Source organism: Temnothorax nylanderi, unplaced genomic scaffold (assembly GCF_030848795.1).
Source record: "Temnothorax nylanderi isolate EJ_2023f unplaced genomic scaffold, tnyl_v1.0 TNYL_tig0051_pilon, whole genome shotgun sequence".
Classification (NCBI taxonomy): Eukaryota; Metazoa; Arthropoda; class Insecta; order Hymenoptera; family Formicidae; genus Temnothorax; species Temnothorax nylanderi.
Window position 1 is genome coordinate 46,051 of NW_027249113.1, and position 26,854 is coordinate 72,904.

The 26,854-nt window shown below is 40.2% G+C and overlaps 1 protein-coding gene across 2 annotated transcripts in view; it reads left to right on the forward strand.

Annotated features, from left to right (window-relative positions):
- Positions 1-21,238, forward strand: part of LOC139772520 (uncharacterized) — a 60,671-nt gene extending 39,433 nt beyond the window's left edge. Inside the window, exons 4-7 of one of the 2 annotated variants that reach the window (XR_011718155.1) lie at positions 8,056-8,254; positions 9,899-10,027; positions 10,101-11,167; positions 18,298-21,238. Coding sequence is in view for 1 of the 2 variants with exons in the window: in XM_071706248.1 (XP_071562349.1) it covers positions 8,056-8,254; positions 18,298-18,386 (288 nt within the window). In the remaining variant the exon portion in view is untranslated. The remainder of the gene's footprint in view (positions 1-8,055; positions 8,255-9,898; positions 10,028-10,100; positions 11,168-18,297) is intronic. The other variant, XM_071706248.1, reaches the window with a different exon arrangement.
- The last annotated feature ends 5,616 nt before the right edge of the window (positions 21,239-26,854 follow it).

Genomic DNA, 26,854 nt, shown 5'->3' on the forward strand with positions numbered 1-26,854 from the left:
TGCGCGATCCGAGCTCATATTCGCCATGATTTATCGTATTCGCGTGTGCAACCGCATGTAGGCGCGTCACTCCGCGCAGTCGGTGGATCAGACCTGTCTCATAGATCATCGGCCGAACGTATGCGCGCCGAATAACACGGAAGTGAAATAAAACAGAGAGGCTCACTAGCTCTCTGAATGACTAAAAAAAAAAAAAGAGAGAGAGAGAGAGAAGAGTGTTCGGATCGGAGGAAAACGGAGATTCATTCCGATCGGTCGACATGTATGGCTAAAAATGCGACGAACGCAACGCGTTGACGAAGTTAATGCGCCTTGCATGGAGGGTATCCCCGATTCTTTTGTCCTCCGGTTGCAATGTCTTTTCGCGAGTTTCGACTCTACGAGGCTGTTTCTCTTAATTGAACGTGGAGAGCGATGCCGGACGAAGTTTTATAACACTCAGCCTGATCGAGAACACATTAAGTTTGCAAAAGTTAGTACAAAGTGTTACTGAAGACGGGAACTTTCGCCGACCCGTATATATAAGATACAATCAAAGCATGAAGAACGCAACGGCTTTTTTCAATATTGAAATAGCAACATTTCTGTTTACTATATAGAAGTAGACATTATGTGAAAAGCTTTAACCAAATTAAATCTCAATGTTGCAAATGTAACACTGTCATGCAACGTATTTGTGATTTAATTTTTTAAATGGATTTTACATCAGTGAAATTTTGAGTTTGAGTTGTAAAAATTTGCTGCTGGAGCTAAAAAAAAATTGCCGATATTGTCGAAAAGGTGACTTTTAATTAAGTATTTTAAAACTTTCTGAAGGATTTGCATATTATAGTTGAGAAAAAGTGCGCGTTTTTCGAAAACTCGACATATCTGTGTGCAGCGTGAGTCCCGTAGAGTGTAAAAATATTACGCAAACTTTTAGGATTGGATAAAAAGCAAGATTGAATGCAAAATATGTCAAACATGAAACGAAAATATATGTACATGTAAACATGTACTACACAAACGCGCGAATTTATTTTACGTATTGGGTGGCAAACATCATCAGCTGTGTGCAGGTAGAATTTCGCCCTCATTATATGTACACGGACTAGATATGCGTGAACGACAATGTCAATTACGCTCTATTATTAATCATTGTTGCAAGCCTGCATTTATGTACTGTTTTAATTACGCCACTTTGATATCGATCAAATTATGTTATCAATTACCGAGGCTAGTTATACTGAAATAATAAACGTATCCGATAATGTGAACGTAACGCGCACTTTATCTTTCACCGTGCAGACTAAGAGTGCATCAAAGAGAACATAGAATCGATATAAAACATGTACCATTCGCGAAATTGTTGAATCACAAGAAAACCGATGTCGCAGCTTCCGTGGACAGTCGATTGATTCGCAAAGTTATGCTTGAATAAATTCCGCACGAAAAGAAGATTTCTCTCTCTCTCGAATCGATCGTCGATGTTCGAGTTGTGCCTTTTGATTTCTCCTATCTGCTGGAAAACTACGATCTCTTTTTTTTTTGCACTTGTCCCTGCCTGCCTGCTTGCGAAAACGGCTGCTTTCCTCTCTCGGTCGCCCAGCATCTTTTCTTCGGCGTCGCTTTCGATAGCAATAACGAGCGCGGAGACGGGAACAAGGTCGATAGCAGTATCTCTTTCCCGGTTTCTATCGTATCGTGTATACACGATGTCCTCCGCGATATCTGCATCTAATTCAATCGCATTTCCATGCCCGGAAAGGACGGATGCTCGCTAGAGGTCGTGAGGCAAATGCGGTATTTGCGGAGCCCGCTCGTTACGGACGGGACCACAGTCCGGACACGTCCGCCTATCCTGTGCCGCGGACAAGGAAGCTTGTAAAAGGATACCGAGGGAATCCTCTATAAGAGATCGATTCGGCTTTTCGAGGCATTGCCTTTTGGCTTCTTTCTCCCGCCACACGTTTCGCCACGAGCATCGTCCCACTTGAGTCGCGCCGAACGACCCTTTTCCTCCCGTCTCTCCCGTTTGAGTCACTCGATACCCGCCATCCTCCTGCTACCCTCGCTAGTTCCCTCGCCGGCGATAAACGCCGCTTAAATACCAGTCGAATCTCGGCGCAATGTAGAAGTCGCTCGAGGAACGCAAGAAAGCGGTCGAGGGCAACTGGAGAGAAATTGGACTGCTCATGGTATCCATGGCTACGTGCATATACACGAAATTACACATACACACGTACACATATATATATATTTGCATCTAAATCCGTGTGCAGCTATCCGCACTACCATCGCGGTCAGGATTTGCATGCATGCTGCGCCAAGATCTTTCCAGGGGAACTCGGCCCATCGCGTATCTAATGCCGTCTCTTACGAAAGGAAGAAGATAGTCGTGTACGAAAATTTGCTGAATACCGGGCAAGATCGGAGATCATTTTGAAATTCCTGCAAAAATTTCGCATTGCCACGCGTCGACTTGTATTCATAACGTCGGACAGACGCTCGTCGTTTACTTTTTCATATCTGGAAATCTGGCATTTAATCTTTATTATGCGGTTTTTTATTACAATTCAAAACAATTATCATAGCATACAATTATTACGATTCAAATAACAAGCAGTAATTAAATATTCTTATCATAATATTCAAACGTAAAAATTATTTTATATTTTCAAAATTTTTTATACCATGAATTCTAAGTTCTGATATTATTTTTAAAGTTATTGGAGAAAGACAATGGTTGAAATAATGATATTATTAATATTGTACAACGTATTCTCACTCACACGAAAAAATAATGTTTTATGCATTTGGAATTCAGATTCAATAAGAGATACGCTGGTTCGGCTTACAGCGCGGAATTACTTCGAAGGTATGCCATTCAGGGAATTGCCACTAATTAGAACGAATATGTACGAGATACAAAAGATAACGGACTATTGTTCCGAAAAAGAAAGGGGAAGTAGCGCGCAGCTGGTGCAGCGGGCGGGCAAGGGTCTCCCCCGTAATACCCCCATTTCGAGACGACGCGACGTTAAAGCCTCTGGCGTAAATGAGTCAACCTACGCGCGAGCGGTCGAGGGTTATATTTCATAAGCGAGCGGTTACACCGAAAACCGCGCGACACTTCAAAGGTGCCCGGGAGAGACTTGTGAGGTTCGCACAGAATAACCGAGGTCAAAAGTATCCCGTTCCAGTTCTCATTCCCGTTCCCACGTCACGCTGCGTCGCGCCGCGCCGCATCGCGCCCGACGTGCTCGGCCGCAATTCGAGGGACAACCCGTGTCTCGTCGCAGAGGTTTCGCATGGCTACGCCCTTAGGTGCGACGTACACCTCGAACTGCCTCGGATTTCGAGGCGCATTTAAGCACGCGCGAGACGCGGGTGCACTGTGTGCTGCTGGGCGTTGCGCAGGATAAGCCGCCTGCCACGCGACGCGCCGCGCCGCGCCACGCCGTCCGTAGGTGTATGACACCGGTGGTTACGATAAGTACACGTACACTCTTACGTCATCATGGTGCACACAGTAAAACTGTGTCCTCCATGCAACTGCATTGCCGTCGTCATCGTCGACATCGCCTGAAATGTTGTCATAATTTTCTCTAATTAAACTATTCTAATTAAACTAGGATTTAATCGATGTGCATAGTTCGTGGTTTAACACAAAGTTACGCAGAAAGTTACCTTTTCGCTATTTATATCTTACAAAGTATCTCACGATTGATTCGTGACTAAAATGCGAAGGAAACTATAAGAACAGGCTGTTCTCGTATAACGGATATAAATTTTTCTATTTATTTAGGAAAATTTTTTATAAAAATTTTATTTATCCTGTGCACATCGTAGATGTTTTTTTCGATTTTCGCGTTGCTTCGGTCCCCATAGAGATAGTCGTATTTCCTCCGATACCAATCGGATTCCACGTTTGTGATATCAATCGAATATATTGATTTTCAAATACATGCGCACATTGATTCAACAAGTACTACACGTGCAATTAAATATGCATTACTGCGAGATTTCATATCTCGCTCGCGTTCGCACTGTGCGGAGCTCTGTAATGGTCCGCTGCGCAGCGGGTTTCCTGCTGTATTTCTGGTAATCTGCGCCTTGAATAGCAAGGAAAGAAAGAATTCCATTTTCAGATGACGAATAATGAAATTAGAAAATGCAAGCTGTTCCGCAAAAAAAGCTTTGAATCAACGCGGCAACGGTCTAATAGTACTTTCTCTCTCTCTCTCTCTTTTTCTTCCTCTGATGAATGTGGAAATAATTTCTCTTCTGAGATTAAAAAGTGCGATCTAATTTAGAGATTAATATTAAAAATCAAAAGATTTTGATGTAAAATTAAGCTTCAAGAAAACAAATAAACAAGTAAATGTTCTTTAGTAAATTTTAAATAAATCTTGCTTGAACAGGTTGCAATCTTGCTGAAAATTTTTCTTTACCGTAATTCATTCATTTAAAAAGTAGTTTAAAATAACATTTTACATATTATATAGGATCTCAAAAAGAATACTACGATGAAGTTTAAAGTTTATTAGAAATATCTTGTTTATTAAATATCTTATTTTCAAAATAATTGAAAGAAAAATGCTTATTATATCATTTATTTCCCTTCAATTGTTTACGTAATAGTATAAAGTTTTCTTATTGAAAGTATTTTGGATACATTTACTTTAATTCTTACTCTAAATCTGAATTTCTCGCTTGATTACTTAACTTAGATTACACGTAGTGTTAGTTACATTTATCTTAACCTATGTAGGCTTTGCGAGAATGCGGTTAAGCATGCGAAGTAAGCATCGCTAGTGTTTCTATCTCCGCATTCTTGATACGTGAGATAACTTTTGTATATTTATGTTTTCTAAACCTACCTAGGTAACACTTTACAACATTTATTTGCTTCAAATATTGTTGTTTCTTAAATAAATTGTTACTTAAATTTATGAAAATTATTATTATATATAATTGAATGTGTCCATTAAATCTTAAGTTTGTAAGAAACTATACAAGAAAAAACCGAATTAACAAGTGTTAGACCGTCGTGAGACAGGTTAGTTTTACCCTACTGATGACCAGTCATTGCGATAGTAATCCTGCTCAGTACGAGAGGAACCGCAGGTTCGGACATTTGGTTCACGCACTCGGTCGAGCGGCCGGTGGTGCGAAGCTACCATCCGTGGGATTATGCCTGAACGCCTCTAAGGCCGTATCCTCTCTAGTCAAAGGTGGCAATGATATCTCTAGGAGTCGACCAAACTGGCAGTTTAATGTATATACATACGACGTTTCGACCATTGTTTTTAGTTCTTCAAGTACACTCTAAAAACAACGAGAGATACAAGATCAAAGTAAATTTTTTTTATTTTAGTAGAATTTTAATTTGAGGCTTAGCTATATAAAAAAAAATATGTAGTATTGGAAATTAGAAGTTTCTTTAAAAAATGGTAATAAAAATCTTGATCATTAAAGAATCAACTTCAAATTTGCCAAAGAATCTTGAAAAGGTACGTGGCTTAAAAAAGCACATCCATGAAACTTTTGACGAGAGTAGGCAATTAAAAGATCGAAAAGAAAGTTTTGCGGAGATCGTACAAACGAACCGTTCGTTTGTCGAATCATGCAGTTCGATTTAAGAACAAATTGAAACACCGTCCGTTTTACGGTTTTGCACTTTTATGCAAGATCAGTCGAATTTTCTTTCAAACTCGCGTGAGGATATTATTAGATATTACATTGGAAAGATGGCGTCGCATCAAAGCTTTGATTACACCACGCGACGGTAATATTAGAGTGGATCTTTTCTTCGATAAGACTGGCGCATTTAATCTCATAATAGAAAATTTCACGATCCGTTAGGTATACTCAAACGCGCGTTCTTTCTTATTTTTTTCAATTTTTCCATCGCACGCGGGACACGAAAGTGTGCCGGTGGGAAAAAGAGATATAGCCTTCCTTTGGACGCTCACAAAGAAAATCCGGGGCGCTTAAATATGACGTAGCGACCGCCTTCTCATAATCTGTATTCAACCGCTGTAATCACTTTCGCTCGCTTCCCTCCGAGATTGAATTTCACGGTAGCTGTTTAAAAAGCGGAATTTATATTCGGCTGGACGCACTCTTAGCGCGTCGGGGGATAAGTATCAATGCTACTCGGCCATTAATCATTGGCTGAGATTCTTTTTTGCGCGTTCCGCCATATATCACACTGGATCGCGCGAATTGCATAATTCCTCAGTTGAGAAAATGTGAAGTCAGCAAGTGCTCCTATAATATTTGCATGTTTTCGCCGATATTGTTTGCAGCAACCTAACATTAAACTTGATATATCAAGCATATACATATACGATGCAATATATACGCAGATATTCGCGTCAATTCTCATTAATTATTTATTTATTCAATTATTTGTATTAAGTTATTATTGTCTAACACGGACTATGATCAAAAATTATACACTCTATACATATTTAATTAAACAATGGACTTTATGACATAATGATGAAATAATGGGAAGTCTTTTCTTTTGTACTTACGATAGTTCGTCGTTGAAAAACTTCTCAACAAAGTTAAATCAATTTGAAGTTTAGAAGAAGATCATGGATTATTACATTTTTGTAATATTATTCGTACATTGGTAGTGACTTTATTACGAAATTCATTCGATTAGTTTTATTAAGACTTCGTTTGATTGGCCGCGATTAGAAGTCTTCTAATGATTGTCTTCTACGATCCAATTCCATTGTAATATTGATTGCAGTTTGAAGAGATTAACTGGAGAGACTCTGTTGTGCTTCTCTCGTAATTATGTCTTCGCACTTGTAAGCGTTCTTATTTTCTACTTAGAAGAATTAGAGTATATTAATAAGTCCGCCGCACAGAAAGATCCATTGTTTTATTTCTATTGTCCAAATAATTTCAGAATATAGCGTTTGAAATATTAATACGCATTCTACAATCTGTTGGTTTAATAATCTATATAATATGAGATGTTCTATGTAATTTACCGTCGGTTCGACGCGAATGCTGTTAAACTTCATAACAACTATCTTCTAGAAGCATGTTGGCATCAGGTGCGCACATAACGCTTTGAATCGGGAATTATGTTATTACTGAGATTATTATCACTTAAGAAACTATTAAGCGTAAGATTACTACGGGTTAACTGACATTTGAATAGAAAGTAAGTAAGATAAATTTTATAAGTAATTAAATAAGAGAGTAAATTAAGTTTATCAGAAATAATTGTTTCAGCTTTTATTGCTGAACTATTGTATTTTTTATGAATCATGACTAACGTGTCTCCAAAAGACTGCGTTTACTCTTTCTCTTTTTGCAATTAATACAATACAATACAATACAATACAAAATACAAAGAATCGTATTGTATTAATACAATACAAAATACAAAGAATTTGTAAACATTGCGTAAAATTATTGAATATATATGTCTACAGTTCTATCGATTTGTCGTCTACATCGACGAACGGAAAGTTTAGGCAAACTTTTTACGATTCACTTACAAATTACTCTACCGTATGATTCAGTCGAATAACTTACTTTCGACGCTATCACGACTTCCGGGACAATAATGATCCATTAAGAAAGCCGGAACTCGGCCATTCTGGCCAATACTTTCGACAGGCTCGCTCCTTGCCGCCGCGGCCTGACGAGAAGCGATTTCACGCAGGAAGAGAAAAAAAGGGGGTGGAGGGACATTAATCGAGAGAACACGGGGCGGCAGGGAACGTTAGCGGGTCTTCTAACTTTTCATCGAAGTGGAAACTCTCGTCTTTGGCGCGGGTACGCTCACGTTGAACGCGCGGGATGACGAAAAGGCGGGGGGTGGGAGAGGAACAGGGCAGAAATTCACCTCCTCCCGATTCCGGGTGAACGGATATCGTTGAAAGTAGATTTACATTTCCTCTGCTCTCTCTCTTTCTCTTTTTTCAATGCCCTTACCTTACCCGTCCCGCCCTGCTCTTCAGCATTCGCGAATCCCTTTTCTCGCGACGTTCACACGTTAACACGTACCTCGACGATGGGCTCACGCTTGATTTGTCGCAGGTGGAGACGACCGCGAGGCAACAGCGGACGAAGGACGACGAGGGGACGCAGTGGAGCGAGATCAGTCTTACTCTTCAGCCGTTCCATTACACGAACGGACGTTTGAACCTACGTTGCATCGCGCACATACCCGGCATATACACAAGGCAGAGCGAGCTCCATCTCCTTTCGGGTATGCGCGAGCCAGTGCCCGAAAGAGGTAACTATAAAAATCCTTTTTTTTTTATTTCTTTCATAGCGCCCTAAAAACTGTCAGTTTTAGACGTTCTATGAGTTGCTTTCTTACTTCGGGTTCAACTTTGCGACTCGATGATTTTCACAATAGCGTATATAATTATTCAGCTCAGTCAAATCGAATGGTACAACATAAATGTCATTATAAGATGAAAGAAATTTTTAAAATTTTGCATTTAACTTGTGCCTTCAATATTTCTCTGAGCTTATCTGAGTTTAACACTCAACACTTATTACGTTACTGTACTCAGTTTATCTATAGCTAACTTGAATGATAATTTGAATTAAACTTCGAACGTAGCGGATATTCAAGATTAGCGCACATTGGATCAAATCCGTTTAGTTCAAGTTAGATTATGTTCGGTTAGAATTAAATCAACGTCTCTTAGTATACAGTATATCGCTATACACAAGCTTGTCAACGGATTTCTACAATATCTTTTGTAACGTGCCGATAATTATACCAAATGTAGTGCAGCGAAAAAATTATCGGGTGGGAAAGTGATAATGGCAGGATGATTGCTTTCTCGTGCTTTTCGTGATTCGCGATCTCGATGATTCTGCGATCAACCAACACACTCGCTCCGCGAGTAATAATCGCACACGCTCGGGCTAACCGAGCTGGAATTAGTCGGTCGGTCGCACGGACTAATAAATTCTGAGAGCGGGGTCCACCCACTCGAAATCGGTAAGGAAGCCTCCGGTGCACGCTGCGCTCGCTTTCCTGCACGCGACGTCGACGAGATTTAATTGAGCGGCTACGGGTATAACCTACGCTCCCATTACCTTCCGGCCGGCTGACCCGTCCTTTCACCCTTTGCCCGGTATACCCGCCGGCGCGGCCGTTCTAACTTTCGTCGCCGCGTATATACGTGCCGAGTCGCTAGTGCGACTCCCAATGATTCCAACGTTTTCTCCGTGGATCCCGCGTGGATGCGAAATAATTCACGACGGTCTAGGTAAGTCGGAGAGACAGATTAGCAGAGTAGTGCTTTGAATTAAAAAAAGAAGAAGTCGCGTCTGTCGCATATTTTGGAAAATATTAACATTGCTTAAGAACTTCGTTTCTTAAGATTTTATTTGCATTATTAACAATGTATATATACGCGTGCCATATAAGATCCAGAAATTTTTATAGAAACTACTTTCTGTTGTGAAGATATTTTTTCTTATGACTTGACAGACTTGACGAGAAATCGTAACCGGATTATATGAATATTAATAGAATCCCCATCTTATTCTACGATCTGTCAATTATTCATTCATTTTTTACAAGAAGTATTTACTTCTTAACGATACAAGTAATTATAAATTTTGGTTCAAATAAAAATGCTCTCACGCGTAGTTTTACTATAATCAAATATATAATTTTGACAAATTCTGTTGTATTATTATTGTATTTTGCGATTCCCTGCATCACGAACTGAGAAGAGAACTAGTTTAAAACCTAGTTTTGAATCTGCAACAGTGTGTGTCAATAGATCGCATTGATGCGATGCACGTTACCAGTGTCTCCGTTGGCAATCCCAATTTTATGATCACATTCGTGCCCCGCGGAATCGAAAAGTATCGTCCGCCGATAATCTATATCCTGGTGTTTTGAATCTAGCTCTCCAATGGATTCTGCTCAAAATACGAGTGATTGGATACTTCCGTTCGTTCGACGGTCGTCGGGAAAATACCTAATGGATTTTTGCGTATTGTGCAGTTCGTCGTTGGGGAAAAACCGGACAAATACGTAAGCCCCCATTGTACCCCATTTTTTTGTCCATTGTATATCTTGCTTATGATACGATATTTTCTGTTTTCAGAAAAAACACACGGCGCCGCACGTGAATCCTATTGTTTAGCATTATGTACCGTATTGTGTGTTGTTTATTGGCTAATAAATGCCGGTATTCCTTTTTTTCCATTGCACGATCAGATGACAGTATTTAAATTATTATTGCTGTGATCTGGCACACAACGTCAGGCTCTTTTATTTTACGTTAAACGCTTTTTCTTTTTCTGACAATAAGTATTAATTTTTTAATTAAATATATCTGAAATTTTCGAATTTTTTTACCAAACATTTTATTCTATTTTATTTTAGTAGAATGTAATTATAGCTTTTATGGATTTCTATATTTTATGCGGCAATATAAAAATTAAGTTACGTAACATCTTAAAGAAAAATATTTGAAAAATGTCTTAAATCGACTTAAGAGATTGTCAATAGAAAACACAGCTGGCACTCAAAGTATTAAGATAAATTCAACACTAAAGTGATCAAAGAATTCGTATGTGAAACACAGCACGGAAGACTTGGGACGCTAGAAATCTTAAAGATCTCATTTCTACGTTGCGAATGCAGGCTTTCGTATGCGCAGAGATATATGGAATATTTGTGTAATATGAAAGAGGAATGTTGCCCATAGACTTTTTAGTGATTTCCTTCCGCTGAAGTGAACTGAAGTTTAATATGTGGAACGCGGGTGCAAAGTAGATGGATGACTTGAAGAAATGGTTGGCAGGTGTTGTCGTGGACTCTGGTGCGAAGAATGTTCATGAATTCGCCGGCATATAGCGGCGCCCCGGAGAACTTCTTATCATAACGTTGGATAATGCTGACGAACACGTGACACATAACGCGTGTGCCGCTTTAATGCATTGAACTGATAAACTCGCGTTATTTCGATATAGCCAATCAACTATGCAGCGGTAAACCAGAGTTATTCCGAGATAGGTAATCAACTATGCTGCGGTAAACCGGAATATCACACGTAATACGAAGCTGAAGTACACAATATTACAGCATCCATTGTTAACGGCATAATGTCCATCGGCCGCCGTAAATTATAATAATATTCTCCGTGGGATCCTCCCGAAAATATTTCACGTAAGTTTCGATTCCAGACGAGACGAGACGCGGATCCATTAGTCATCACGCGCTGATAAATTCCGTCGCCGACATCGATAAAACATTTTGACACACAATGTGGGGTAATCCCTTTCCCAGCTGTCGAAGTATACGTACGTACATTCGCAATTTGTGAAAATAAAGGAAAGCCATTTGTACGCGAAACGAAATTAACGCGCGCGCATTCAATTCCGTATACGGGGTTGACCAGTTGCCAGCAGCGTGAATTTAATAAATCGCAGAGGGGCGGGGGAAGGGAACGTGGATTGCGAAACATATAAAAATTTCGATTTTAGCACATAGCAGCATTTATCAAAGGTTGTAGCGCGCGTGTTAGATATGACGATATCGTAATCACTTCTGCTAGGCTGTGTATTAGCCCCTTGACATTTTTCGTTAAATGTTATTCGCATCTGTCGACCCCTCTGTATTGTTAAGCTACCGGGGAGAGTTTGGTTCACCTCATATTTGTTTATTTTGAAAAGGCCGGTGGTCTATATTCCGGCGCGGAAGCGGTACGTTCATTTTATTTTCAATGACGTTTGCCCGATAACATTTAATAAGCGCCGGTCGCATGCAGCATTCTATAAAAGACTGTGACATTTACAGAAAATAAAAGCGACCACAAAAATAGTATTTTCCGCTACGTTCGTTTTTTTTTTTTTATCTCAATAGCTCGCGTCGTTTATATGGATCGAGTATCCGATTTATATGTGCAACATCGATATAACCGACATGGTAGAATAGCATTAAGCCTGCACGATATCTGCTAATTTGATACGACGTTATTTCAGTGTAAATTATATTTTTTCAATTATTTTTTTTTATTCATTTTTATGATATAGTTAATAGAAAGCTAGCTGCTGTTAACAATGTAGGTTTAAATGTTTTTTTGCATAAATCTTGATGTACCCTTTACAGCTATACATTTTGCAAATAGCATTTACATCAATTACTATATGATGTCCAACTGACGCATTCAACATTTTATCATCTCTCGGTATTGTACTTGCCAGAGCGCGCGTGCAACATTAATAATATTTCGGACAGAGTATAAAAATAAATAAATAATATGTAAATTGATATTTGATATAAGATTTATTTTACCACATTTATATAGTGCTGCAAATTGAAATTTGTCAAATTGATAACGATGCTTTTATACTTGCCAGCATTTTATATCTCTCAATTGAGGGTAGATACATGTAGGCATATTAAAAACATAATTGGATCCGCAAATGCGCTCGAAATAAATTACGTGCAGAAACGACAAACAACGCACAGTAATAATTGATTCACGTCGAACATTCTGCATTAATGTTTATTGACATTTGTTTTGCATTTGCGAGTTCTGCATATACAAGAATAAAATCGCGTTTCGAAACAGAAAACGCGCTCACCCGGAGAGGATGATGTCACATAATGTTCTCACGCGCATTATGCGAGATTGTCTCTCGGAGAGTTCTCGTACTCGCATAGAAAAACTCACATCGTGTACGCGGAAGTTCAACGGCGGGCTGCTGCGAAAGTCCCGTGGATCTCGATATACTCCCCCGTCCGACTCCCCCGTTTCCGTTTCTCACCATGCGCCAATGGTACGAGGCACGAAAGATTCGGTACCTCATTGGAGAAACTTGCTCGGGACAAGACGTCGGTCCTCACGGCGAAACTTCGGCTCTTCTGTCCCGTTTCCTTCTCGCTTCGTCTTCGATATCGTGTTCTCTCGACGTCCCTTCTCTCTCTTTCTCCCTCTACCCTTCTCTATTTCCCATCTCTCTACTGGCTTCGCGAATTATCCGAGTCCCGGGACGCTAATCTCACATGTACGACGACGAACGAGGCAGGAAGAAAGGGGGATCTGAACATCTTCAGGTATGAGAGATGCCATCTCGTCTGCAGTCAAAGGTTACGCCGCCGGCGCATTGTATCCGTGTGTATTTTGCGTTTGAGTACACACAGAGAAATATATAGGGCGACTTGAGACAAGATGCAATTAAGAATAATTCCCCAACGCGTCTCCGCAAATTATTTTTACTGTATGATATTTAATTAATTCGCTCATGTAATTAAATTCTTATTAGCTTCTCGTGTGAATTGTCCATTTCATAATTCAACGCTGCTACGACTACATGAAATCTTTTTAACAATTGTATTTTGACGAACATTTTTTTAGCAACCTATAAAAATTTTTCATTCCTGAATATATCAAGATCCTTTAAGTTTCGATTACATTTCTCGACCTACTCGTGAAGCTATTCTTGCTATTTTAGCTTCTAGTGCTTGGTATTTAGGTCAAGTGCCCTGACTCCTGAGACACCCTCTATACATGTCGTATGTATAATTTCGCGCCACGATCCGAGCCCGGAAGCGCGGATCATGGTAACGCAGGAGCCTCCGCGCTTTAAGAGTAGGTGTTATCAAGGCTTTGCATACCCGATTATCCGGCCCTTCTTGTTCCCATGTAAACTATCAGCCGGGGGAAAAAACGCGCGACGCTCCCCGATCGACTAACATCCTGGAAGACGCTTATCGGCTTCCCGGCTTCGCGCACAGTAGTCACAGCCATCCTCTCGTCGGACAGATATAGGGAAATATCGCGCGCTGCATGCAGGAAGCACCTACGCGAAAGCCCAAGGTGATTGATCACTGATATTATTATCATTATTGAAAATGTCTTGTAGGTGATCGTTTCAAGACCGATCAGGATAAATCTTTTCACCTTAAGCAATCTTTTTTGCGATATTTTAATCCCAATAAATGCCCTTCGAGTGCCAACATTTTGAGAAAAAATTTACAGGAAAGAAAATAATGCCCAAAGCTATTTTCTTAAAGAGATCCGAGATGTTCGAGAGACGACTCGTTTATCCGAATTGTCACAATTTTGTAAACCTCCGCTCTCTCAAAGCAGTTGAGCTTCGACTAATGGGCGATACCGTTCAAAGAAAGCTTGCGGAACGGGTGCAACACCCAAACCAAAACAGTACAGGAAATTTCCTTAGCTACGTTAAATCGGGATTCTGTTCTCAAGTTGTGCACGAACCCATCTTCAGGTGTCTGAAATTTATTGGTTCACGTCGAACTTTACTGAGTTTCTGATTACTTGTGAATATCCGATTAGTTTCGAGCGCCGGAAAATAAATGGATTACCGTAAGACATGGAAAATGAGAGCTTTTCGATTAGCGCTCATTCTTTGCGAAAATAAGTTTATTTACATTCGAAACTTTGCGCGACATATACGTTGTAAGTAACAAAATGTTTTCCACGCAAATAATATAATAATTTTATTCTCTATAGTTATATATATATTGTACGTACATTATTTTATATTCGCTGTATCTCTCTGCACTATCTTTCTGTGCATTATTTTTTTTATATAAATTAATATAGGATTTAGAGTGGCGGCAGTGTGGTCTAGTGGTAGAGCGCCAGACTCGTAATCTGAGGAACCAGGTTCGAGTCCACTAGAACCATGTAACATGGAAAGTTTTTTCCGAAAAACTGCGCCCTCCGTGCAAGATAGGCTCTTGTGCGGAGCAAACTGGGCTCCGTCTTTCGGAAAGAGACGTTAAGCCGTTGGTCCAAAGGGTTAAGTGAGAGAAGAAAGGGTAGTATTGGATGAGAATGGAATAAAGGGTTGGGAACGTCCCTACAAAACGCCTTGCAACCCTGAGGGGAGTCAATAAACGTATTTATCTTTTTTTAATATAGGATTTAGATTTTGAATTTTACTCATCTTGGTTGAATAAATTGATAACATAAAATAATTTAATTTAAGTTACATCAAGTACATTATTCATTATCTTGGAAAAACGTATAACTCGACACATTTTAACATAAAAAATGCATTTAATTATTGGGTAAGCGTTTACGACGGTCGAACTCATAAATAGTGACGGGTAGAAAATTCGCTTGTTATTGTATGCATCTTACAAGAATAATTTTTGACAATTTTGCCGCTGCATCGCGCGGAGATTTTCATATTATACGAGTGACAAAGTATGCGTGCAACTTAAAACGCACCTCGGTTGTACTCTAAGTAAATCGTTTCCCCGAAACTTTTCTGAGGACTCGTGTCACGAACTTACGAGCACCGGCTCATAAAGTTGCCTGAAGAGTTTTTACATCAAGAACCCTCTGAATTTCGTCGCGGCCCAGACTCCTCGCGCACTTTTCAGGTCGTGGCGAACGAGCCTTTCAATCCCTCTCAAAAGGCTCTTACCGAAAATCCATGAATGATGCCTCATAAGCTGTTCTTACGCACACGTCGCGCAAATTTATACACGCACATGTGAAAAATCTGACTCCGCGTTTGCGAAGTTTGTAAAAGTTTCCCTCGCCATTCGGGCGGGTTACTTTGCACACGTACACTTTGTATAAATATTATATGTATCTGGAGCAATTCTGTATAAAGTCTATTCACCATTTATTTCATGCATATTCACGCGAAGTTAATACAAAGAGAAAGTGTGTATTGCGTCTTCACATCGGATTTTCTCGATTATAAATTCTTTAGCAAACTTGGAACGGAATGGAAAATCAACTTTAAAATGGTCAAACAGCCCGCAGTCGAGAGAAACGTTTTCAATGTCTGGACCACTGGATATTCCGGTACATCAGTATTTCGTAGGATATTTAAATATGCATAAAAAAGTATTGCGTACAGCATAGCGATATCAACCGTCAGAGATGATCAGATTATACGTCGGTTTTTTTTTATGTTTGCGAGCGGAATATTCCAAAAGTAATATCAACGATCGCTATCGAGTCCGCTATCTGGGATCCGAGCGTTCGCGATTTCGTCATCGTTGGCAAAACTCTCGTACATTTTGGGATAAATGTGATGGGAGCAGACTGGGGGGGAAGAACGTATACCATAAACCCCGACGATTGATAAGCGACCAAAGGATTTTGGCTCTTCTCAATTTTCAAACCTGTCGGGGCTATATTCCACTTTAGTTCCCTTTACCGCTCCCCCCCCTCCCCCCTCCGCGCACCGCCCCGTTGCCGCCGTTACAGAAATTCGTTCTCTTCTGCGCGCCCGTAGTAATTTCATTTCGTTCACACTCGGTTTTCCGCGGGCGGCTGGTCGCTTGATTCGTACGTATTACTCCCTGGGCCGTGGTCGACAGAATTGTTTTTAGGAAATTGACTTTTCTACCCGACAGAAGGAACAATGCCCCGCGGAGGAAAATCCACTGACGTTCCACTTAATGGCACCACCCCCTCTCCCTTCCCCCCTCCCTCGCGTCAGAGTTTCTATTCCAAAAGGGATTTCAACAGTTGACACGCCGCGCCCTGCCAGAGAGATTTAATCTTGAACAGGAAGAAAAATGTCGTTTTACGCGAAATCGCTCCCCAATAACTCCATACATATATATGTCATTTCAACTTATTTTAAATATAGTCCTTTATCTGGTTGTACCGAACTAAGGAAGGATTAGAGAAACGCGATTCTTTTCCAAATATATCTTATGACAGCGAAGTTTGCGCTAATAGAATAGTTTAAAATGAAAATTATATTTATTTGAATCCCTTACAGATTTATAGCACAGGATTTAATTTCTCTTGATTTGATGGTCTTGATTATTAAAATCCTAAAATATATAAAAGACTCTGGATATGTAGATTTGTTATTAAATTATTAAAGGAATGTTATAATTATTTCAAAAGCATTTTTTAATAATTTTCTTTTTCTAATCTATCTTTTTTCTAGTCTCTTTAGTGACATTTTAGAATTTTAGATCGTGGAATTTATTTATTATAACGTGGAATTTTTGAAATAATTCGGCCATCCTTTTCCGAGTTATATGTGGAAAGCACAGAAGTGGATAAAGTGTAGTATTATTACATTATCGTGTGCGAAATATACTGATGTGGATTACAATAATATTCGCACGTGGCACATCTGTCAACGTGTCAACATTAGAATCGTGTCGAGTGTCCATGCGCGCTTAGTTTTCACGCATGTTATATTCATGATACCGATAATGTACAAACCGAACTAAAATCAACTGATTATCGGCGACACATTTCTCGATGAATTTGATATCTATTCATCAGATTTTCTGCGCATTTCGTCCGACGGAGACACGTGTCATTATCGTCGCTGTTATTGATTATAGGCTTGTCGATTTTGAATGTCGCGCAGCATAATGATGACGTTTTAATGATATGATATGAAATGTAATGCAGAATGTGTTTACCAATCAATAATCCGGTCACGCCAGGCATCATCATTCGGCTCATCTATCTCATTTTTTGCAATATACTCCGTGCAAATTTCTGTGTAAATCATTTAACGCAAAAAAGCTCTTTGCAAAAAAAAAAAGAATTAAGTTTCAACGAGGACGACACGCCGATACGTGCCATCGTTCCGTGCAAATAGAGACCACGTAGCGCATATAAATTCTGCACTGCAAAGATACTAGAAATTTGAATGCAGCGTAGAGTTTGCGGCGAAATGTTCAACTTGGAAAAGCTTTCTCTTTTTTTATTGGATCTTTTTTATTTTATAATATGATGAATAATAAAAAGCATAATCCATTTTCAATGCATAGTTTTAATTTTAGATTGTTATAGGAGAATTTCGGGAGAGTATTAAAAAAGAGATAATCTATTATATTGGATTAACTTTTTAACTTTTTTTCAACTAGATACTATAATATTACAAGAAATTTTATTATTTTTTTAAATGCAATTACATTGCACAACTTATGGTTTTTTTTTAACATATGGCATTAATAAAGTAGAATTTTGTTTCTAATTTTCATATATAATATCTAAAAGAGCTAAATGTTATTTAAAAAAGTTAGAAAGATATTTTTAAAAATTTATGAATCCATTTACGTTGTACAGAGTGGCGCACATAAAACCCAAACACAAAATATAGTTTCAAACAACTGTTTTCTATTTGTATAAAACCGCTACGAATTAATTCTTATATTTGAGTGTAATATTATAAATATTTCGATTATACAATACTTCTACTTAGTATTACAAATTATCTGTTCCCCTCTAAAAATCACTGCATGATAATTAACATTCCAGAAATGCTCGCTGTTTGACGGAATGACGAGAAATGGTAACTTCTTTTTAACATGTGTTGCAGTAACCTCAGAGAACGGAAGCGGTGGCATGCACACAATGACGTTTGTGACAATACTCTGCCTGGGCACGCTCCATCTGCTTCTGAGATAGTCACGGCACGCCTGAGACCACGAAAAGGGAGCTCACGGGCGTCGCATGATAAATAGCACACTAGTCAGCGGGAGACGAGGCTGGAGGAAGAGACGATGGAGGCAGGGTTTAAGGACCGCGTATGGACGGCGCAGAAACAAATAATATTATTAAATCAATATATGATTATATTTAAGTGTTTTCTTTTCGTTCTCTGTAGTGGATTAAGTTATTGATTTTTTCTCTCTGAACGGGTCAGGATCGTGAATTCTGCATGTTCCCTGTTTGCAACCCCCCGTTGACAGCAGCGCGGTGTCAATTTTCGGCTGGTGAACCATTTTGTAAGCACTGCCAATGATAATCAGAATCAAAAGGACACGACGTGTTTAACATGTGATACGTTTGCCGACCGTGAGATCGTCGACTGTTACCGTTATATACTTTACGACCGTGTCTTTTGTATAACTCGTTATTTTGTAAGACGGTGCCGGTACGCACGGATTGTTTTTCGTTTGTCCTTTCGGGTGGTATATGGAGGAGCAAGAGAGAACAGCGATGCTCGCGTTGTCAGTCAAGGGTGTGTCCCTATAGATACACTCTGGATTGGATCGTGACCAGTGGAGAAACAGATAATCGGATGAAGGATTGTCGTAGCCAAATCCGCCGTTGGGAGATTCGCCGTGACGCAAAATTTATACGGCAGAATCGAGAAGCGTAGCCAATTAGTCGCGTCTGATTACCGCTACGACCGTTCAAGTTGACATTTGACGAGTAATGAACCATAAAGGATTTGCCCAAAAGTAGAGCGACAGCGAGACAAAAAGGGAAGGGATAGGACTTTGAAGTCGATTGCACGTATACGTGTATAGGTGCTTGTACAGCCCGCCTCTGAAAGATTTGCGATCCTTGCCGCGAGAGAAAAAGTTTGAGAGAGGGGGAGAGAGAATGTGTGTGTATGTGTCCGCGCGTGTGTATGAGTGAGCGAGAGAGTGAGAGACGTTCTCTTCCGCTACCACTGACGAGAGAAGAGAGCCAAGCCATAGAGATCGCACAAAGGAAGAGGCACGGATAAAGCGGTGCGAAAAGTTTTCGCATACCGAGGGGGAAAGAGAGCGCGAGCTCTCTCCCGTTCCGCGAAATCGTACCGCTCTCCCGTGTACTCCGGCAACAACGCACTCGATGCGCACTCGAATATCTCCCCGTTACACTCGCCAAGGATGGCGATTCGAGTCCATTCGTCCATTGTCCAAACGCTCCCGGGCTCGGCTGCATAGGCGAATCAATGTCGCGAATTTTCGAAGCGGAGGACTCTGGACGCGCACGCGGGATCAGACTGCTAGTTCTTCTTTTTTTTCTACCTTTTTTTTTTTGCTAAGTTCTCCCGTTTTCGCGTTCTATGTACAAAGCTACGAGAGAACAACGTAGTTGCTATTACTGCCGTTGCTGTTGCTACCGCCGCGGAAGAACTCGGCCGTAGACGAGCAGTTATATGTACTTACGCCAATTGTTAGTGTTCGACCGCTCTCTAACGAGTTTGTTGTTCGCTCTTTAATGACGCCGTGCCAAAGAGATACTTCGATCGGACTGTTTTATCTTTCGTATTTTTTTAAACGCGACAAGATACGTGTTCCGTTCTCGCTGCTTTAATACTCTCCCTTCTTGGACTTTGAAAACATACCGTTGTAAACTGGACGCGTTCGTTATCGATCTCCGACGACCGCAACGCTGAATCCGCGTGTTAAAACTAGCTGCAGGTGTACGACGTCGTCGGGCATATAATCGAGAGACAGGCTCCGTTTCGAGGTCGATTTATCGAAGGAGATAGAGGAAAGCGCGGAGATAGAGGCGCGTTGGAAAAGACGGCACGAACGTTGCGTTTTTCATTCTCCCACCGCCTGCCTCTTTATTAAACGGACGATAAACCTCGTGGACGATTCCGCGCGTCTATATAAGCCGGCTATATACGCGCAGCTTGTTCCTCCATCGAACACAGAAATCGTCCGTATTAACCCCTATCCCACCCTCGGGGTAGAACGTCTCCTCCTCTCTTCCTTCCAGCTTTCGCTCCCTTCCCGCGCGCACACCGCAGCATTTGGCACGTTCGCGACCGCTTACAAATCTTCGCGAAGTAATGCGTATCGGCGTGAAACTGCACGGAAGGCATCGCGCGGAGCTACAGCCCTTATTTCTCATGCAAGCGAATTCGCCGATGGCCCCTGCCTGCCTGGTACGCTAAATCGCGCCAAATCGTAGGGTCGGACGTGCTAATATTCCGCGCGAAAATCGACACTGCCCGGTATCTTCTTGGACGAAGTGCGTTTTTTGAAAGTTGTAGAGTTAATAATTTATGGCGATAATCGTGAACGTTAAGTTTTAATTTGAATGCGGAAGCAGAGTAGATACGGTTTTTACAAGTTGTGTTATTGACATCTTGTTTTTAGATGTTTTTTTTTGTAATTTATATAGTTAGAATACGAAGAAGTATAACTCTTTGTAAATGAATGTGTCAAATGCGCTAATGGGTAATTTTGTGGAAGCTTTATTCGCGGGTAAAATATAACGTAGACAAGACAATTTTTTGGAGAACAGTTAATCTTTGCGAGCGCAGTTCGTTTTTGTAAATGAATAGACGAGGTAAAAACCCGATTTACTATAAATAGTTTGCCGATATATACAAAGAAGTTACAACTTCTTAATATAAGCTAGAAATAAGATAAATAGAATGAAATATTTTTGTTAAGTCGGATTTTAAATTCTATTTAAGTGTCTTCAATTTTAAGATCTTTTATGTCATTACAATATTGTTTTTCAGCATTACAATTTAGTTCATGTAAATACTTATTTTTAACAAGCAAAATAAACTATTGCATGAACTACTGTCTTTCAGATTGAGAACAATACCTCACTTATACAGATATTTTTATTCCGTTGTGTGTTAACAATTTCTTAATACAAACATTTAATATTTTTTTCAATTTACAGGATTAAAACAGGCGCAGTCTTGCACATCGTGCAAGTGAAGGTAAATTGGCAAAAATTGTATTTACAAGTATGTACGGTTTACGATGTGAAATTTGACAAAGACGGAATAATTTCAAGACCAACATTTGCATTTTAATTTTTGTTTGCAAATAAGAAGGTAAGAAAATTTGATTGCATACAATTTATCGACATTGCTAAAAATTAAACGGTAATTTCTTCAAACAAAATTAATTTTATTTCCTTATTTAAATATAATATGCTTAATTAACTTAATATATAACTCGAGGACGGTGAATACGAGAAACATTTCATTCGCTCATTTTCGACCCTATCCTTCAGTCTCTTCAATTATAAAATCTTTAAACTTTTGCTTTTTCAAGTTTGTGCTCTATTTAATTACTTAGATATACTTGCTTCTATCAAGCGTAAAGTATACGCCGTTACTACGAACAACTGCGGTCTTATTTGCAGCGCGTTGAAAACAGTACCTCGCTAAATGCAGACGTTTTCATTCCCCTGGCAATTGCGCTCGCAATCAGATCGAAGAATTTCCACGAGCGCGCATAAATATATCCGCTTGTCGGTGCTCACCCCCGTCCGACCTCTCGCCTCCTCGGCGTCGCGGCGCGGCACGGCGAGGCGAGGCGAGGCGATATCGCGCGCGCGCGCCTCCTAAAATTCATTGCCCGAGCACCGAGTCTATAGACGAAGCCCACAATTAACCCGAATCGAGATCTCTACGGTTCTCTGCCGCTATACAGCCCGACTGCGAGGCGAAGTCTTAGAAGGAGGAGCACGAGCGCGCCCCCGTGCAAGAGCCCGAAGTTTGCGCGACGAATACCTCGCGCGGGCAAGCAAGATACATCCAACCACCCTCCGTGAGATAGCATATACCGCACCGAGAAGCCTCGGGAATTCGGTGTTTGTGTATCCCTCCCTCCTCCTTCCCCCAGGCCGTGTAGCGCCGGCCGCGCACGTGTGCGCGGCTGTTTGTATGTACGCTATACGTGGTGACGGTTACGCGTTACGTCCGCTGGTACGCGTGCACGTCCGTACACCTCATCGAGGACAAGTTCCTTCCTCACACAGACGCGACAAAGGAAACGACGTTTCAGCTAACTGAAACGTCGTCGCCGTAACAATCACCATCGTCGACTAGACCATCCTTCGCACACTTCTCCCCGATCCGCCGCTCGCTCCCTTCATTCCCGTCTCTCGTCTCTCGTTTCGCTTGCTTCTCTCTGTTTATCCCCTTTCCCCCAACCCACCTCCGGGTCGCGCAAGCTCCGCTTCTGTCTGTCTGTGTCCGTTGAGCCGATGTTGAGAGCCGGAGCTCTGCGGTAGGAGCGTCGAACGCTGCACCGCCGACGCTCCGCGCGGCTGCTGCGGTACTCGTGGCGTTATTCGCCGGCATAGTGCGACTCCGGGGTTGCCGTGGCTGATTCAAAATAAACTTTGTTTCGCCGCTTGCTGATATCCCACCTTGCCTCGCTGGCTGGTTAGCTTGTACGACTGCTGTATACGTGATCACGCTCATTGCTGACGAAAGCTATCTTCGCCCATCCCGCGCTTCGCGCACCTGCAGGCAGCAACGCAACCCATCGTAACTCGACACTCTCTCCCGCTCGTTATTAATGTCGTTATGATGCTCCGGCATTCCTCGTGTTTCCAAATTAGATATACGCGCGGCGAATGCCGTCCTGTGCCATACATCGATACATATTGTGGATAAAATGCTGGATAACGTTCGTTTAAGATTTCAAATGCTCGAGCTGGCATATTCATTATTTTCGGATCACCATTTTGCTGATATCCGGACAATGTCCCTAGTTTCCATTCACGTGAATCTTTAATTGTATTATAAGTCGGGAACCGTATTCAATTTTTTTGCCCGGTCATAATTAATAGCATTAAGATGAATTATCCATTAATTTGATGCATTACTCGATCGTATGGAACTTTATGCTAACTTTGTTAACGTATGATAATATATAAATACGAAGGAAATTGCGTGCTTTTAGCAGAGATAGGGACAAGAAAAGCAAAGAGCTGATCCTATGTTTCTCATGAATAATCTTTCGCTTTACAAAGCATCTTTCCTCATCGATGTGATAATAGGTATTCATAACGTAGCTACATAGAATGCATCTGTAGAATTATCATTTACGAGTCATGTATACGTAATATACTTATAATTTTCGCGCAACACGAAATAAGAAAGAATATATTTTGTTATATTAGAAAAGATTTATTCTCACAAACGATATATATTTATTTATTTTTATTTTACATGCGTAGTTTATAACTTCTTTTTATAAGAACAATTGCTTTGGCTTCGAATACAAGCAAACGCTCTAACAGTTTTATTTTTATATTTCATAGTATTTCGTTTGATAAATAAAAGTAAAAGTATTTACTTCACTTTATTTGTATAGATTCGTATTTGTTTTACAATGTCTATTCTTTAAACACTATCCTTTTTTACAGTATTGTCACAGTTTCATCAGAAAAACTGTAAAAAAACGCCTTTCAATATTAAAAAATTTGAATGTTATTGCAATTTTAGTTTCTCAATTTTTAAAATCGCGTTATACCATAGTAAAAATAAAGTATTAGGTAATTTCCGCGCACATTCACATATTTCAAATAATTCATTAGCACTTTTTATTAAATCAATCATTCACGTTAACGTATCGTAACATTGTAAAGTATTATCGAAGAAACAAAATAAATCAAGAAATTTTACGAATAAAAAAACTCCAGGAACTTGACAATAGGAAAAAGTATAATAATCCTTTGTTGCGTCTTGTTATTCACAGAGCAGAAAGAATCGATGGGAAAAGTGCATTTTCATCAATAACCGGATATGACGGCGCTATTAATACGTGTAATACGCTTGTTTAAGGCAACAAATAGCCTTCGTTTATCGAGAATCCATTTTTCAAAACTTTCCCCGATCGCCCGCAATAGCCAGGAAACAATTTATAAGCCGTTTTCGTGCCCTTTAGCGGGCATTTTCGCGTGGCCATGGTGACAATACGGGTGTCTATTCAACGGTGGGAGCGCGCATTATCTTTGATAAAATACGGTATTAGGTATAACAGGGGGAACGGCCGGAATTGGGTCGCGCGCGCGATCTTCGGCGTCGGTACCGATTTACTAAGGCAGAGTAATGGAGCTCCGGTGCTTTATGCCCTCTTTACGCCGCTCGATCCGCACCAGAACGACCCTGCAGATACTTCCTGCGTAACGATTCTCCCACCAACCGTGTCCCTACCGCGGAATTGATACTACGGAAAGCAAATGTTTGCCCATACCTAGGAGAAGAAGTCGACCTGAGAAGCCTTGCCGTGGGTTGAAACGCGGTACTTCATACGGGGTTTAACGAGAAACCTCATTCGCAGCTGCAGAGAGAGACACGTTGGCACGCTACGCGTCTCGCGCGATCTCGCGTTTTATCCAAGCAAATTTCGATCTGCAGATTTTAGAGTTCGCTCAAAACGTTTACTTCGAATAAGCGCACTGTGCAGATCGAATGCATTGCTACATAAAAAGAGAATGAAAAGAGAGAGAGAAATATAGAAGATGCGAATAGTGATTCTCATCGCGTATATCATTATATCGTACAGCTATGTAGTTTTGTTTATTTAATTCAATTACATGAAATTAATTGTTATAATTATTTTTATGTGTGTGTGTGTGGAATTGATTAACAAATAGTACCTTGAAATTTGATAATTATAACTTTACGTTCTTATTTATTGTGTTAATTGTGTATTTTAAATGAATATTACCTTGAGAACCGCTTATCATTAACGAGATGATATTTGGTAGTGTATTCGATGTTGAGAGCTGTTGGAGTTGGCAACGTATGACGTCTTATGTAGTTTGAATAGGACTTAATACCATGATATGCGAGAATGGCTCTTGGGTTGTTGTTACAATAGACCATACTTACTACGGACAGTACACGTGAAAGCTATTGTTGTTAGAAACTGCTTGCTTATGAAGTATTCCGTTTAAATACGTATATAAGATGGTCTGCCAAACTATGACGTATTATTCAATTTTGAATTCTTATAAATTATGAAAATGTTCAAATAACAGGAACCTTAGTTCTTATCGAAAGAACATGTACAACGATATAAATATTTTAATAGCTTAATTTAAATATTTATCTGATTTGCAAATATTTTAAGTAATTTACGTAAAAAAAAAATATTTTAAAAGTCCGCGTCAAAGATATTTATAATACCAGGCAGTTAGATATACATTTTCTATTATAAATTGTATTAAACTTCGATAATATTTTTCGTAACATTTTTAGTAATATTTGAAAAGTAGTACATATAAACCAATTGCTATGTGTCTTTCTTTGGCAAAGAAGAAACTTTAGGTAGCACATCTGACCAGGACACACTGTAGAAACTGACCTATATGTCGTTCTCCTTGTAACAGCGCTATTAACGTGTTCGCGTAAACCGACCCTTACGTCACCACTTGCAAGGTAATTGTCACGTTTACAGGTAGCGCGTAATTTTACCTAACTATACCACTATTGCAAAATGGATGGATACAATGGAGCTTGAATTCATTTTTCCCTGCATAATATTTTTGCCCTATTCAGGTATCGTCACGCACAAGTAAATCCATTTCAGCAACCAAATCCATTTTTGCAACCAAAAATATAACTACGTGTGAGGAATAAAATTTTACTGTACTCTTTTAAAAGCGTTTCTGCTACTTTTTAAGAGCTGCTATCGCAATTCCAGAAAGCCCTGTATTAAATTATCCAGGAACCAAACGTGCCAACGTTTACGCGGACAAAAACCCGGACTCGTGATGGAATCCCCGCACGATCTTCCGTTCTTTCTTGCCGTTAAATGTTACGAGCGTAAGTGGCGCTCAATGAAAATTGGCTCGTCCCGACATTATCGCTGATATCGTCAAATTGATTTCGAAATTATCCCCGAGCGCGTTGAAGCGCCGCGGTTTAAAGCGCCGATCTCGATGGTACTCGGATCCGCGCGGAAACGGCGCGGAACATTTTCCTGTTCTTTTCACGGTCGTAAATCGGGGCGCGCGTTTCAACATGATCGCGCACCGAGAAGCACGTAGCCACGTTCCGATAACGAAATAGCGAAGTCGAACAAGCTGGCAGCTGCAGGACGGCGACCCGACACGATCCGGCTAAGTACCTGCCTATGGAAATTTAACGCGGCACTTTGCCGGCGTGTTACATTTGTAATTCATCGGGTCGCCACGTGTTACAGACAGCTTCGACATACACGCTGTTTAATGGAATGAATTGATATTGATTGCAAAATAGACGAGCCTCGAGGCGGGGGATCCGGATCCTAATTCCTACCGCGTTCTGATATATGAACCATTACCGATCGTAGATGTTCCCTGCAGAATTATCATTGTTGCTTGTTCATTATGTTTAAAATGTCCCGGGAATTTTAATGACGACTACTAATTGAATTTGTAATGTTATAATTCTCGCA